Source organism: Furipterus horrens, unplaced genomic scaffold (genome assembly GCF_987537825.1).
Source record: "Furipterus horrens unplaced genomic scaffold, mFurHor1.1.pri manual_scaffold_3, whole genome shotgun sequence".
In the NCBI taxonomy this organism is placed as follows: Eukaryota; Metazoa; Chordata; class Mammalia; order Chiroptera; family Furipteridae; genus Furipterus; species Furipterus horrens.
Genome location: NW_028327173.1, coordinates 63,659,942 through 63,677,011, shown reverse-complemented (window position 1 = coordinate 63,677,011; position 17,070 = coordinate 63,659,942). Strand labels below are relative to the sequence as shown.

General features: G+C 40.8%; 1 protein-coding gene across 2 annotated transcripts in view; it reads left to right on the top strand.

Annotated features, from left to right (window-relative positions):
• LPAR3 (lysophosphatidic acid receptor 3) overlaps positions 1-16,009 on the top strand; it is a 48,081-nt gene extending 32,072 nt beyond the window's left edge. The window contains exons 1-2 of one of the 2 annotated variants that reach the window (XR_016509972.1): positions 6,461-6,648; positions 15,208-15,268. Coding sequence is in view for 1 of the 2 variants with exons in the window: in XM_090271699.1 (XP_090127825.1) it covers positions 15,208-15,533 (326 nt within the window). In the remaining variant the exon portion in view is untranslated. Of the gene's footprint in view, positions 1-6,460; positions 6,649-15,207 lie in introns of those variants that run through there. The other variant, XM_090271699.1, reaches the window with a different exon arrangement.
• The last annotated feature ends 1,061 nt before the right edge of the window (positions 16,010-17,070 follow it).

Genomic DNA, 17,070 nt, shown 5'->3' with positions numbered 1-17,070 from the left:
CATAGATCAGCTGTGCTCATGGCAAAGTGTATTTTGAATTCCAACAAACCAACTTGCAGAGTTTGGAAACAGAATTAGCTAATGAGTAAATTCATAAGGTGGGTCTCTTATGGTGCCCCCTTGCACTTGCCTCGATGGCATAGAAAAGTGATTAGGGCCTGTTGCTAGAGAAGTGTTCTGTCTGAAACCAGTGGACTGGAGTGGATCCTTCTAAGTGAAAATCTAGCAAGGGTCACATTTAATTACCTCTGTATTTCCTGTCTGTGACATTTCAGCTTAACTTCCCTGCTTCCTTCAAAATCGAGCACCTACTAAGCATATAGCCCCAATCAGGTATTGAGAACCCAAGGTGAATATGCAGCATTTCTGCCCTCAGGTGCTCTTAGTCTAGCTGCCAGGTAGAGGGATAACCCACTAATGGTGTCGTCGTCGTCGGCGGCGGCAGCAGCCGTCCGTCTCGAGAGACGATGGTGTAGCTTCTTAAGAGTCTATCTGCACCGCCGAGAATGGCTGTGCAGTCCGACTCGGGAGTGACACGGTATCTGTCTCCTCCCGTGTTGAATCGACATCTTGTGATGACGCTGGAGTGTCCTCTCCAGTGAAGCTGAAGCTACAGAGCCTGGGCAGGGTGATATGGAGGGTCTGCTGTTGCCCATGCAGCAGACCCCCCCTCTCTTCGCAGCTGAAGGGTCCAAGGGAAAGACGGAGTCAATACAGCTTGGCTTCAGGTGCGCCGCAGGAGTTGCCGGTGTTGACTACAACGTCAAACCGCCTTAGGGACTCCGGCTCCGGATTTTCTGTCGGGGTTTACTCCCTTAGCCTTTCCCCTGAAGAGGTATGCCGCAAGGCAGCTGAGGTTTTTTGGAGTCAGAGTTTTCCTTCTCTGATGTACCCTGACTGGAAGATCGAACCAGCGACACTTAGCTCGCAGGCCGACGCTCAATCCACTGAGCTAAACCAGCCAGGGCTTCACTAATGGTGTAATCTAACACTAAGTGCATAGAGAGTGCTGTGGAACCGTGGAACGGGGAGCAATTGACCCAACCTGAGTGGAGTGACTGGGGAAAGCTTTGCAGAGAAGGTAACAAATGAGCTGGCCTTCAAAGAAAAAGATCACCAGGCAGTGAAGATAGCAGAGGGAAGAACGGGAATAAAGCGTAGGTGTCAGAACTGATTTGCCTCCTTCTCCTCCCCCCCCACCCCCCCCGGCCTGCTGTGTCTCTAGATGACAAGTGTGTATGGGTGTATGGCTGGGTGTGTGTGTGCGCGATTAACTAGAATGCCAACATACTTATTTGGACTAAGAAATATAACTACCAGCGGTTTCAGATACTCAATACATGACAAGTCCAGTCACAATCAGAGGCTGTATTTTGAATAGATTTAGAACAATAGAGAAATGTCTCAGCCATGAGAACAGAGTGACCTTGACTGAGAACTTTTCTCCCTGGGTATTGCATAGGGTCCTTCGAGACATTCTGGCTCTCATGACATTCTTCCTGTTAAGATGTTATTGCCTTCAGTCAGATTTCAGTAAAGATGTTGCAGGTCTGGGGACTAGTATAAGATTTCTTGAAGGTGACTTTGGTTTAGAGCTTAACCTTTCATCTCCCGTTTCCAGGTTCCCGAGGGCTAACTTAGCGGCATCCCCTCTGGTGCTCACAGCGTCCATCTCTCCTTTCATTGTTGCCTTTTACACACAATCTATTTGTGTTCTCCAGCCTTACTTTACTTTCTTCTCTTTTCATCCTTCCTATGGACTTAAGCCACCCATTCCCTCATATTGTTTCTATCAAACTTTGAAAGTTTCCTCAGAGCAAACGAAGAAGGAAATGAAGTTTCCTTCCTAAATAACATGATAGTTTTTCTTTTTTCAGATTGTGTAGTTTGTTCATTCTAGTAAATTATTAATTAGGTCATGTTTTGCCAATAATTTTCTTTTTCTTGATTATGAGCCTGACTGATAACATGCAGATTCTTTGCCCCATTCCAGATTCCTAGAATCAGAACTTCCAGAAGGGAACTAGAAAACACTGTGTACATGGAAGCTGTTTGTAGGTGAATTAAATGGGCAAAGTTCCCACTTTTATGCTTACATTCCAGTTGAGGTGATATGAATTAGTAAATCGACCCATCAACCAGTCACCCGATGAACAAGGCAAACAGCAGTGATGTTTTAGGGAGTGGCTGGGCTGGCCGCTCCATTGTATGGCGCCAGGACTGCCTCTCCCAAGGGCACTTGTGGGGCTGCGACCTCAACTAGGAGAAGGAACTGGTGAAGTCAGGAACGGGGAAAGAGCTCGTGGGTAACTCATTGACCTCTGTGGCCTAGGTATGGGGCACTCTCATTGGCTCCTCGTGGGGGCTCAATAAATGTTTGTTGGATGATGCATGGAATCCTGGGACAGAACCCGAAGAGTGGGATCACGTGAGCGCTGTTTACATTTGAAGGGTTTGCTAAGATGGTGGGGTTTTCGTCACAAATAGGGTACAAGCTGAGTTCCTGAAGAAGAAGAGAAAGTGAGGAAAATTAGATAAAGAAGAGCATTTGAAAATAATAGGACATGGTGGGATGAGGCTGGCAGCAGGGCAGCTAAGGGGCTGAGAAATAAAGAGGGTAAGAAAAGAAGTTCATGTTTGCAGCTTTGCCATCAATGTGCTGCTGGTTAATAGGTTAATCAGTAAATATTGATATATTCTTGGGATTTGAGCAGTAGGCTCTTACCAGCTGTTGCTTTGTATATTACAAAGTAAACAAAAAAAGTCTTTAGAAAACAAAGATGGTGTCACATTACATTCCTGTGAAGCTAGCTAATCATATAAATACCAATTCCAGCTAACTTAGGGAAAAGTTAGGCGTGATCAGAAGTAACAGTGGAAGATGTTTCTACAGAATATGAGTGGTGCTGATTCATCCTCCTGCCAAGTTAAAACTGTCGATGTTTGTCACTTGGATTTTATTCTCTCTTGGCAGCAGAAAGCATAAACAATGCAAAATGAGTATTAGAGAACCTGACTGTTTAAGAATTAGCAGGGTGTACTCACAACAAAATAGCTCCACATTTGTGTGTGTGCTCAATGCTTGCCTAGCCTGCCTTCCCTGGGAGGACTGGAAATGGAAAAAAGATGTGGATCTGTTTCCTGTGTCCTTGTATCAGTTTTCAGATCTCAGATGAAACGTTGGAACTGAGCTATAAATGTTGCTTAATGATCACTTTGTTTGCTTGCTTAAAAAAAAAAATGTAATGGTGGTGAGCTACTTTTCATGTTTCCTGGAGGTAAATTCTTAAAATTAGCCAAGATAGATATGAATTGTGTTTTCTGGGTGTCCCTGGATTTATTTACTTTATAAAACAGTCTCTGGCACCTATTCCCATAGTGGAAAATGTCCTTTGAGCACAAATAGTTGTCTCAAAGCCTTCTGATGAGCCCCCCAACCCCATGTCATTCTTTAGAGCTCTGTTGATGTGATTCGACTGCCATTCTTACTGAACTTGCTAAGCCCACAGTCCCTTATAGGCAGCAAACTAAAGGCCGAAGGGCATGTCAGAGGCACAGGGACTACTGTCTGTGAACGCTGATGGTCGCTGTCATGAGGGTACAAGTAATATCACCCACGTTGGTGACACAGCTATCAAGAAAAGGCATAGGTCTGATCAGTAGGCTCCGCTTCATGATGAAGGGAGGAAAGGCTTGTGTTGAAAAGACTTTTAAGCTTCAGTTATCTGGGAAGTGGATTGTGTGGACACTCATTTTCTGATAATGGATAAAGGAGGGACTCTAATGAGCCTCACCCCCATAATATGTAACCTATGGTGGTGGCTTCCATCACCCGAGCCCTGCTTTCAAGTGGAGACCAGACACAGCTGTACTCTGTGGGGATGGGGAAGTGAGTGATCATTTGGGACCTTTTGGCTCAGGGTATGGACAACACAGTATATTTCCCTTTCTTTACCTTTGTGCTTTTTGTGATCAATATATTAATACAACTAGCAATGTGGAAACTTTAAATTAATATTGCAATAATCTCACATTTTTCACAATTGTTTCTTTAATTGACTCCACTTCAAGGGTTATGGCATGGTTTTACCATTAAATAACTTTCTTATGTTCTTGCTGGGCATTTTTCTATTTAAGGAACTACCTGTAGGTAAAATGGAGAGAAATTGCCTTTAAGAGATTCACTGGGAAAGGCAGTCTTGACCTTCTCATTTCTCAGCTACATAGGATCAATTTTATGGCACATCTTGCAGCAGAAATCTAGTGCATGCAAGTATATTTGTTCCCCAAAACAGAAACAGAAGTAGTTTTAGTGAGAACTTATTATTTTTTTAAGAGAAAGACATGCTCATGGCAAAAAATTAAGACAATAAAAGAAGGAAGAAGGACAAATCAGTTGGAACATGCTGCCTATATCTGCTAGGATATTTGGATATATATTTTGAGATCTTTTCTAAGCGCATCCATGTATACACATAAATGCATGCTTAATTTATTCTTTTTTAATCAGAATAGAATCTTACAATTCATAGTGTTTTGTAACCTTTTTTAGTAAACTCAACAAGATTTTATGAATATCTTTTATACCAATATTATGATTGTTTTCAATTGCTGTTTTAATAATATGATTGTTTTCAATATTATTTTCAATCAATATTACTGGTTTCAATATTATTATTATTTCCAATTATTTAAACATTGTTTCAAAAATATTGTTTATATTGAAAACAATGTAATAGTAGCTGCTATTCTTAACATTTCTATCCTTCTAAAAACTCAATCCGTGGTGACCCCATAGAGGACAGTAATTCTACCTGTTGTAGAGACCATTATCAGTATGCACTTACAATATCTTGTGTACACCCTGTATGGTAATCATTAGCTCCTCTATGTCCTTTGTCTTATTATCCCAGTGATTAGCCCAGTGCCTGACACTTAACAAACATTAGCTGAAAAAACATCAAACATCAAAGAACATTCTGGATGCCCCATTGCCAGATGCTAGTTTCTGCGGGAATCATGTGACATGCATCTAAGATTTGGCACAAAATTCTCCCTGTCACTTGGCACCACACAGACCATCTATTTTTGCCTTTCTGCTCAGTTACTTGGACCCAATGTTGGCCATGACTAAAGAAGGCTATGATTGAAACATAGAAGCATCAAAAGGTTACTCTCAGGTCATTCAGCCTAATCTCATTAAGATATGGATGAAGAAATAGAATGGACTTTTGAAAAGCATACTCTAGTCCAGTGATCTGGATTTGAATCTGAGAGAGACTCTGGGTCCCTCGGAGTGGATGAAGAAACTACTCAGACACTCTCCATCTGAGGAAGGAAGGGAGGGGGTTTTCTCTAGTGGAAAATCACCTCTGTTTCTTTACTAGCCAGGGTTTTTATCCACTTTCCACATGTGGAAGTACTTAAGGAAAATATGCAGCACTTCCCCAAATGGTATGGAGTGAAAGGGAAGTGCAGATCAATACAGGGTTGAAACATCCAGGTATTTTACACAAGGTCAAGAGCACTTCCTCTTACTTAATCATTGTGTTCTTCACATACTGACAAGGATTTAAGGCTTTATAGAGAAAAACAGAGCAGGTTCCCTTTTCCTTAAAAGCCACTTTGGATTTCTATTCTATCTTTAAAATCCTCCCGGAGGGTGGAATTCAAAGCAGGCCTGGGAGACAACCTGCCAGCTAAGGGCCCAGCTGGGGGCAGCTCTGCCCAGCGGTCAGAGCCTCTTAAACCAAGCCTGTCTGCTTCCCACATCTCCCCATGCCTGTCTGTCCCCCACAGAATCAAGATCCCTTAATTCTTCATTTAACAAGCTTCTATGACATACCTCCTATGTGTATGGCGTTTGGCTAATCACGGGGTACTCAAGTTGAATAAGATATAAAAGGGATCTCCCCTGGGGATGTCAGTCTAACAGAGCAACCAAGTGCATACAGAAATAGGATATAGTGGAATAAAGTGTGTGCATTTGCACGCGTGCATGTGTGGGCACACAATAGCAATGGAAGCACCCTACCAGACGTGTTTATAAATTGCCAAAGGAAGTACAGCAGGGGAGGTAACCAACACTATCTGAGCAGTTGGAGCTAACATTTTCTGAGTGTTTTCTGTGTTGGGTACTCTCCATACATTATCTCATTAAATACTCCCCCAAATTTAGTTAGTTCATTATCAACATGCTCATTCCATAGTTAAGAGAATGGTGGGAGGCTCAGGAAGGTGAATTGATTTGTTCAATGGGCAAAAACCAGGATTTCAACTCAGAGTCTGCCCTGTCTCAAGCCTATGGTCTTTTTATTATACAAAGATGGGAAGTGGGTTCATTTCAAGGGCAAATTCCAACGGATTGCTAGAGGCCATTTGGAGCACTGTGCTGTGCAGGACACCAGGCTATATCTGGGTTCATAAGCAGGTGGTGAAGTGGGTTAGTGATGCTGCCATGTGTGGGATGGAAAGTGGTAGCTGCTGTGTCAGGCCCTGTAGTTCCTGAGCCATACCATGCGGTCACTTTTCCAGGCTCAGCCCTCCCTACTCAAGTCCCCCAGCTCCTACTGCTTCCTGTGTCCTTCTTCTGAGCTTAGAATGGTGTTTTGTGCCATCTGGGTGTCCAGAATCTTGTCTCCTATCCAGGTCAGTAACCCTTTTCAAAATTTTCAGCTCCACCAAAGATACTCCTTTTCCATTGCCCCAGGACCCTACTCTGCTAATGGCAGTTCATGTGATAAAATATTACATGCTTACAGCTTAATATGTTAATGTTTTTAGGTAAGAGGCAGCATGGGCCTTCCTAATTCGAAGGAATGACTCTGGTGAGAATTTTAGGTCCTTGGGCAGGCTAGCTGAGATCTGCCAGTCGTGAACATTATTCCAGGCAATGTGCCAACACGCATAGCTGACCTCACACCTTTTCTTAGATTCTGTAGAGCCCTTGATATAATAGTTAATGAGGTGCTGAGATATTGTTGATCCGTGCCTTTGATGCTTAAAGAGGACTCCACAGGAGGAGATGGTGTTTTCTTATGCCCTTTATGACTTCCAGCTGTTGCCCAGAGTTAAACACTAGAATTAGGTCTAGGTTGTGGTTCTAACTGCTATGCCTCTGCTTTAAATTTTATCTCATAACCGCTTGGCATCAAGATTTTCAATTTTCCAAAGTTGACCATAAATTTAAAACAAGTGTCTAAAACCAGTTGTCAGAGTCAAAAGATTCAACAGTGGTAGCAGTAGTGTTAAATGAATCATTTGTGGAATGCTTCTTAACTGCTCATCATCTATTTGAAGTGTTTTTTGTGTTTTCTTATTTTCTACAGTAAAAATAAGTCAGGTTTACTAAAGGTATATATTTTCATTCCTTTCACACATGTGACAGTCTATTTTCTGAATGATTGGACTCCTAAAACACTGTGGGTAAATGAGTATGCAGTTGAATGCAAACCACATGTAGAAGTGTTATTTTTAAATTATTGAATAAATCCATTAGTATGGAAAGAGCATTTTCATTTGAATATTTTATTAGTGTATAACTTACACATTGTAATGCTTCTTACCAGAGCCATTTACTTTCAAATTTTAGTTTTAAAATTCTTTTCAAGTAAGAAAAGAGCTTCCCTATGATGAGGTTCACAACCTGATTTTTATGTAGAGTTGTAATTTTCTATTTCAGTAAATAAGACAGCCCTGTGGCTGACTAGGCTAGTATTATTGCTTGTGCCCTGCCACTTTTTCCTGGACTAAACACAAAGAATAACAGAGTGAACATGTTTAAAATATATCCTCCTCTTTGATGAAATGAGTAGTCCATGTGCCAGAGTAAAACTATTCTGTGTGAGTGATTGCTTTTGGTATGGATGCTTTCTTTGTGTGCCACTCGCATGTCAAGATTTCTTTCTAATTGCATGTGTGAATTTTTAAACAGATGAAAATACGGCTAACTAGTTGGAATAGAAAAGTATGAGCCTTGAAGAACAGGCATCATGCAACTTGGAGCATCCGTCTTCTGCGTGTCTTTCACTAAAATCCCAAGAATGCTTAACTATCTTAAATACATTCCATTGAGAGGCCCTGCTCCCAGAAGAACCAGTCTTCTTCTTTCTTATTCCCTATAACGTGTAGATGAAGTGTTAACCAGAGTACTGGTTGAGATATTTTGAAAACTTCCAAATAATGTGAGTGACAGTTATAGATTATTTAAACATAATACTGACTGGGGACTTTGAAAGTTCTTTTATTTCACTTGTTACCAATATTTTCATTTGTAATTGTGTCTTCCAAAGTGTTAGACCTTTCTTAAGTTGATGTTTCTGACTACCTTAAATTGCAGTCGTTAAATATCATTTCAATACTTAATTGAATATCTTAGCATATGATTTACTATACTTTAGAAATTAACATTAAACTGATAATACTGGTTTGAGTATAGCACTGAAGCTAGTTTATTAACTTACTAGAGGAAAGCTCATCTATAGTCTATTTGCACTCTAAGTGCATCTCTTAAACAGGTACTGAAAGAACATAGAATATTACTAAAGTAAAAAAAAAAAAAAAATTGCTTCTTATCAGTATAACTGACCTGTCACTTGGCAATACAAGGAGAATAGAATTGTTATCCAAATGCAATCATCATGAAGACATTCAGTGTTAGTAGCTGGCACATGGTAAGTGATTGCTTAGTAAATATTTACTGATGGAAGGGTAGACAGCTCCATGCCCACCTACTGCTGATGACTCCCAAGTCAGCTTTCAGAGTTCTGACACACGCGTCTGGCTGCCTTCTCCATGTCTCTGCCTGGAGAAGCCATAGATACTCCAAGTGCACAGTGACTGAACCTGAACCACTTTCTCCCTCCAAACCTGCCCCTCTTCTGTCTCTCCAACTTGGTTGTCAGAACCACATGCTACCTAGTCATATGCAAAATTGATTTCCCAACCCTCTAAGGAGTTGCAACTGAGTCTGAAAAACCTCTGATCTGGCCTTTTTCAGTGGGATTCCTTTAATCCTCCCAGGTATGGTATACGGCTCATACCATACCATTCTACATGCTTGGGAGAGAGGTTAATTCACTATATACAATGAATACCTGAGGACATTCAGGCTTAATTCCTTTGATAAACTCCTTGTTGAAAAAAACAATAAAGGCTTATGGGGTCTGATCTATACAACAAATCCAAATCCCTGAGTATTGCCCACAGGGTCCTTCCAAATCTAACCTAGGTTCATCTCTTGGACTTCATCTTACTTCCTCAATTACCAACCCTGATTAAAACCATCCTGAACTATCTGCAGTTCCCCAAATGCCTCATACTGTTTCTCACACCTGCACAGTCATTCTCTACCTTCAGCACTCAGCTCAACTGAGTATCATTTCACCTGAGACCTTCCTAGCAATGGTCAGAATCATCACATCTAGGTTTCGTGCCTGTCAATGCCTGAAAGGCAGGACTGTCCATTGTTTGCATCAGTACCTGACCCCGTGTGAGCACTTAATAACCTTCAGTTATGTTCAGCTGACTCATTTCCTCTGTTATGAGTGTTGGATTCCATAAAAAATTCTAAGGATACAGACAGGTAGGTATGAGGCACAGCATGCACGCTTAGGGAGCCTCGCATAGGAGAAACAGAATATATGTATTTACAACCACCTCCAGTATAGCACAATACCCAAGAGGTTGTCTGGAGGAGTCAGACCTGAGTTCAAATGACTCTTCTGTTTTTTGGCTTCTGGACCTAGGACAAACACTTGGGTCACTCTACTCTTCCAATCCAGCATATGGAAGACTGGAATAATAACAAGAGTAGCAACATCATAGGTCTGGGAGTTTAAAATGATGGCTGCATGTGAAGCCCTGAGCGCGCTGCCTGGCCCAGAGCTCTCAGGGAATGTAAGAGTGGAATCAAGCAGATAATGTGCCCAGTGCCACGCGGGTGTTGTAGGTGGAAAACACCGCAGGAGTTGAAAGGAGGTAATTGTTACTGTGGGCTGTGCAGATGGAAGAGGTCCGGTGGAGGAGGCGGAATATGAGCTAAGCTTAGAAAGAAAAGTAGATCTTAGATTAGGAGGTGGGAAGGCATTCCTGATAGGGTGAACCGGTGAACCAGCAAAGGCCAGAGGAGGACTGCGTCTGCCTTGTCCATAGACTAGTTTCACTACTAGTGTTTGGACATTTATGTATGTGTTTGATGTGCTCAGACATTTGTCCAAATGGAAGGTGAAGGTATTGATCTCGAGAAATGCTTGTTTTTATTTTTATTTTTAAGAATTCTGTCTCCTTTCTCTTTTTCATGACTTCTCGCTAAGTCTATACGGTGACTCTATTTTGCTGATGTAATTATTTTGATTAAACCATTTGTGGTTAGCATAGAGAAATGGTTGACTCCTACAAATTTCCACATCCCACCCCAGAGATCATGACTATTGGGTCTGTTGTGGGACCAGGGAATCTTCATTTTTAAAAAGCTTCCCTCATAGTTTTGATGGCCAGTCAAGTTTGGGAACTGCTAGCTCAGAGAATTCATCTTAATCAGTGTTTAGTTTAGCCATATTGTCCTATAATTAAGTTTGGGAAACAGGTCAAATTTTTAAAATTTTTATGGGACATTAAAACTCACAGTTTTATGGAATTTAGCAATTTTCTACCTGGGAAAGAGTTAAGAAGCCATTTCCTTCCTCTCGTTTGGGAAAAATTGCTTCCCTTTGAACATCTCTGGATAATCCAGGCAAGGAAAGACCCTGCTCAAAGGAGGCTCTCTAGCCTCTGAACAACCAGTTCCTCTTCCAAATAGCTTTGTTTACTTAAAAGAGGTTTTACATCCAAAGTCTGCCTCTTTGCACTTTTCCATTTCTTTCAGGGGACCTACTGGACCAGGATAAGTCTGTACTTCCTATTTCTATGCAATGGCCCATTGCGTCTCTCCTTAGCCTTTTTTTCTCCAAGAGAAACATACCACCTGATTTCCACTCCTATTTGTTATTGCCTGATTTAAAAAATAAAAATGTGGCTTAGGCTTGATTTGCTCTCTTTGAAAACTGCTTGTTTCCACCTTTTGTGGTCTGAGCATTGTTTTAGTTTTTTCTTCCAAAATTTATTAGAAATTGAGGGGACACTGACTGATATGTATTTCCCAGGATCCATCATATGCCACTCGTTTAAGATATCTCACACATTGTCCAAGAATTCTCCAAGATCACAGTTTCTCAAGGCCAAACCATTCCTGACATAGTCTTCTCCTTTGAAATGTTTTGGGCAGCCTCATATCTAGCTGCTGACATATAGTGAAAGCCCCAGAGAATGAATTGTTAGGCAAACGGTGCCTCTGCTCTGAGATGTGCCGGGCGGAGGAGTCATGGAGCTAAGTGCAGTTTCCAAGGGTTACTGCCCGAGTGCAGTCACCATCTCAGACCACACTGCTGAGACCCAGTGTCTAGCTCAGCACTTAGTGTGTTGGGGCTGTTCTGTCAAAGAAGGCTTGCCTTTTGTCATTCTTGGAAACAGTATAAAGAAAAGGTCAGCAGGTTTGTGTTTCTCTTCTTACTCCCATGGCCAGCACATATTTTTGTTGGAATTCTATCTTCCTTTCTTCCTTCCTTCCCTCCTTTTCGCTTTCTTTCCTTCTTTCCTTTCCTTTGCCCTTTCCTCCCTCCTCCCTCTCTCTCTCCCTTCCTTCCTTCTTTTCGTGATCAGAAAACCTTTCTGTTAATGAACCAAAGAATGAGTTAATTGTGATATATGCAGCTTGACAGTCAGATATGACATTACTATGAATGGGACTTTAAAGGCCTGAAGTACCTCCCCTTCCCCCCTCTTCCATTACTCACTTTAGTAATAAGATCCTTTAAGGCCTGCTGCTGAGCAGCCTAGCATGTGGACAGAAGTACAGGCTCTGGTGCCAGGCTGCCTGGGTTCAAATCCTGGCTTTTCACTTATCAGCTGTGTGGCTTTGAGCATATTACCTGAGTTCTCTGTGCTTCACTTTCTTAAGGTTTAAAATGTATTTAAAACCTATATCCAAGGTGGGTTACTATGAAGATTAAATGGTTAATGCACATAAAATTCTTAAAACAATGGATGGCATGTGGTCATTGCTCAGTGAAAAGTTTGTCAGGTGTTGATTGAAAGAATTATATAATTTGATATAAAGGAAAAATATATATGAATTACCACATATGACAAACAGAGCATAGATTTGAACATTTATTTTGAGTGTTTCATTTCTCTGACTAATCCAAACTAGAGTTTCATGCTGGAGAGGAAAAAAAGCTTTTATGATTTTTCAAAATTTCTTTAAAAGAACAGTTTTTAGGAAAACATGTTGTCAGTTTACTTTTATCCTTTTTTTGATGTGTATATGTGTTGTGAAATACATCAAACAAAATTATAGAAGATACATGTACAGTTTAAAGAATTAAAGAATTTAAAAATAGCTGTGTAGTTGCCACTCAATTTAATAGAACATTACCAATACCTCTAGAACCTCCCGAGTGCCCTTTCTCTCCCATGGAAATAACCATATCATAAATTTTTTGTTCATCATCTTCTTTTTCCTCATGGTTTTACCACATAGAGATGCACTGTGAGACATAAGATTGTTCAGATTCACCAGCTTTTTAAAACTATACCACAGTTAACACTGAGTTTGGTTTTCAGTATAGTTGGACTCATTTCGAGCATCTCATTTTGTTTTTTATTTGTCCCACTTTTCTAGTTTTGCTCCCTGCACGCTTTTTTTTTTTTTTTTCCCTGAGGTCTTTTCTCCTTCCCTTTAGTTCCATTCTTCTCCTCCCATTGGTCTGGAAGTTACATACTCTATTAAATTTTGTCACCTGTATTTCACAAAGTGTAAAGTTAATCAGTTTTTTCCCCTCCTTCTCATTAACACAAGGACCTTAAATGCTCCTAAAGGAATTTCTTTGGAAATATGCAGTTTCACATGGAAAGGACTCTTGACATCAAAGTTGGTAGCTACAGCTTTTGATGTCTGGTTCCTTTAGTTCTTCCCTCTGGACAGCATAGAACCCTCTCTTGGGAACAGCAGACAGAACAAAAGTGTCACTTATGTTTGGAAGCATTGGAGCTGAATGGAGCCTTAAAGACGATCTAAACTAGTATTTTTGAAACTTTTTGACTTAGTCCAACAGTAAGAAAGAACGTTTTACTTCATACCCAATACATACATATAGTTTGTAAAACTGAAAAGTTTCATGAAATAATAGTTCTCTTAGTCTATCTAGTACAATATGAGCATTTCCATTCCATTCCTTTCTTAAATTAAAGAAGAAAAAAAAACTTGTCCAAACCCATTAAATTGATTGTACACTAAGGGGTCCTGACCCACAATAAAAAACCCAGAACTAGCCTGAAGTCCCCAGTTTGCAGCTTAGGGAGCTGCAGCCCAGACCAGTGGCACGGGTCTTCTAGAGTTGTCAGCAAGTGAAGAGCTGAGACCCACATTTCTGAACTCTTATCTCTAAGTCCACTTCTTTATTCGCATATGTCAGCCAGACCAAAAATAATACAGGGTGAAGAAAATAGGAAGCCATTGGTGAGCTGCAACGGGAAATGGAAAATTAAACTCCTCTGATACCTCCTAGATGTCTACCTTTGGCATTGCAACATAACCACTGCCTAGTGAGCCTGCTCATTGCTGGGCACCACCCTCACAGTTGCGATTATTATCCTTATTTGATAAGTGAGGGAACGAAGACTCAGATAAATGATTTGTTTGCCTCCTTCATGGAGCTCATAAGATGAGGAGCTGGGCATACCTGTTGACCCTGTAGCTCATGGGCTTTCATGACCTCACACTGACTCTTTATAATTCTTGGCTTGATTTGTTTATTATTATGCTTCTCAGAAAGAAGACAAAGCCACCAGAGGATACTGTTCCAGACTAATTTTAACCAGTAAGAGTAACTAGTTGGTGATGTGGTTTGCAGAGTCGCTTGCTTATTCCCTCTCTCCCATTAGCCCTTCAGCCCCTGGAGTGCATAGGACTTACCTCATTCATTGTCTTGTATAAGTTCCTGGCACATTGTAAGCTCATGGTGAATGTTTACTGAATGGATAAACAAGGGCATTTAGAAGTGATGAGGACTTTGGAAGAAAGCAACCATGTCAGAGTTGGAGGCAGGTCACACAGTGGCCAGGAGCACAGCATATGGTGAAAGACTGCCTAGGTTCAAAATGAGATGTCCCTTACAAGCTGTTTGATCATGAGCAAGTTACTTCTCTTGTGCCTCAGTTTCCTGAGGATGCTAATGATGCCTACCTCATACTGTGGTTCTAGAAGTTACTAGAGGAACGCACTTATACCAGTGCCTGGCTCACAGTAAGTACTGTATAGTCACTGTTATCTGAAGTTATGATGACTAATGAGGGGAATTGAACATATGTGTCATATTTTGGGAAAAACATGTCAGAAAGTTTAGGGGGAAGCTGAGTATAATCAGATGACTAGAGAACCAGAGAGACTACCTTTCACGTGCAATTGGTGCTAAAATTGTGCTAAATAAATAAATGTGCTAAAAAGCACAAATCTGTCTCATCATGAGATTTATTTCTGACCAAAAACAAAAAACAAAAAAACCTCAGTCTAGAGCAGATTATTAAGCAGATGGCCTATGAATATGTTAGTGCTTACTAAGCACAAGCATGGATTTATAAAGTACAAAATTTTTGAGCAGGCAATTTAGTTAAAAGACTAGGAGAATGCTTTCAATGCAATATGTCTTACTTTCAGGAAAGCATTTAGAAAATCTGATTTAGAGAACAGCAGTGTTTGGTTAAGAGTGGGAGGCCTCCGCATATATGCCCCTGGATTTGGAGCATTTTCTTATTTGCAAAATGTGGATAATGGCTGCAGCGGCCTCCTACTGTGGTTCTAAGAACAACCAGAGATAAGGCATGTGGAGTGCTTAGTAAGCAGGAGGTAAATATAAGCCCCTAATTACCAGGCCTGAGTAAGCTGATAAGAAGGTGAAATAGAATGTGGCAAGAGTCAAAGGGTTCTCAGCTGTTTGCTTCTAACAAGCGGGGTCTCACACATGCTCAGATGAAAGGTGGAAGTTTGCTTTGCAGTTGTCATAACAAATTCGTAAGGCCCCCTGATGCTGCTGACGGAGGGCTGGGCCAGAGGAAACCTAAATAAGTAGTCTGAGGTCTGAGCAACTGTTGCTTGCTTTCCTCTCCTTCCAGGGGCCTTCGTGGTGTGTTGGACCCCTGGCCTGGTCGTTCTGCTGCTGGATGGCCTGAATTGCAAGGAGTGTGGCCTGCAGCACGTGAAAAGGTGGTTCCTGCTGCTGGCGTTGCTCAACTCCCTCATGAACCCTGTCATCTACTCCTACAAGGATGAGGACATGTACAGCACCATGAAGAAGATGCTTTGCTGCCTCTCTCAGAAGAACCCGGAGCAGCGGCCCTCCCGCAACACCTCCACAGTCCTCAGCAAGAGCGATACAGGCAGCCAGTACACGGAAGATGGCGTCACCCAAAACACGGTCTGCAACAAGAGCAGTTCCTAAGCCATGGGTGCCCTCTGCCTGCCCAGCCTCCCTGGGGAAAGAGCTGCTGAGAATGGTTTCCTGTCTCTAACAAAGCACATGTACAGTGTTATTTGAGTTCTGCATTAATCATTGCTAGATTAAAAAAAAAAAAAAAAGAATTGTTTTACATGGTTTAAGAGCATGGGCAGTAAAGGGAGGATGCAATGCATTTAGAGGAAATGCACAGGAAGAGGGAAGCTAGCCCACTGGATTCCTGCCTGCTGCCTGGCCCGGGAACCGCTTGGAGCCCTGCTGCCTGGACGCGTGTTCTGGGCTCTGCTGCCATCTTGTAGCCATTCTCCTTGTGTTTTAAACGATGTTGGTAAAGGGCTTAGGCCAAAATAAATAATACTGTTACTTGAGCCACTTTACGTAGCTGCTTGGAATGCCTGTGTCATTCTTTCTGCATGCATTAAAAATTTTTTAAAGTGCTTCAGCAGTGATTTTTTTTTTTTTTTTTTTTTGCTCAAAGAAACCGTGGCCAGTAGCTAGGTATTCAGTAGGAATCTCAGAATAAGAAGTCGGTAAGAACTCCAGATAAAACTTGATTTTTTAACTTAACATTCTGAGAATAGGCATTTACTGTAAAGTAATAACAAAAGGGTCAACATTGAAAACTATCCTGAAACAAAACAAAACAAAAAAAAAAGGGCTTGTTGTGGTCCTCTATGCATGAGTGTGTGAATGCATCTTATATTTATACATTTCAGATTTGTATTTAAAGACATCAAAGATAGTGTTGATGAAATAAACTCCTTGGCCACCTAGACTACGCAGTCGAGGATTATAGCTGAAGAAATGACCTGTTGTGTTCTAAAAGAAAAGAGAAAGGTGAGTCATTTGAAAACAGACATACAGCAGAGTAAAAGGTAGATTGACAAGCGTGCTGAAGTCCTTCTATATAGAATCAAAGATAAGCTCGATTCAAGTTCTTGTTTTCAGATACCTCCATACCATGGGTGGCTTATCAGAGTTAGTATGTGAAATAATTTTCACATCTCATACTTTGCCCATGGTTATCAACATGCTTCCGATTCTTGTCTTACTTGTGGACTGAATTTTAATGTGGGTCCTGTTTAAAAATTTTCTCCTTCAAAGACTTCAGTAGGTAACATGAAAGACAGGTCAGCAAGAAAAAAAAATAAAAATGTTTCATACACATAGGCTACTGACCAAAGTTTTCTCTATAAAGCATTTAGAGTATATTCTGATTTTAAAATAACAATAACTTCAAGGCAGATATTATAGTATTTATGTAGTTTGCAAAAGAAGTTTACATTTTTTTGCTATTGTGATGTAACATTTGTGTGCAAGAACTACTTGTAATAAAAGTATTTGAATAAAAGTCATGCTTTTAGATATAACGTCCTAAAAGAAAGAGTATTATGATTTGAAGGGGTAGACTTCACAAACTCTGTGTAGTAAGTGGGTCTGTTTGAAGCTTATATAAAGCTACCTATAAAATAAAATTTGAAAAATATCTTCTCTTTTGTTGAGGTGCATTATTGCTTTGTGT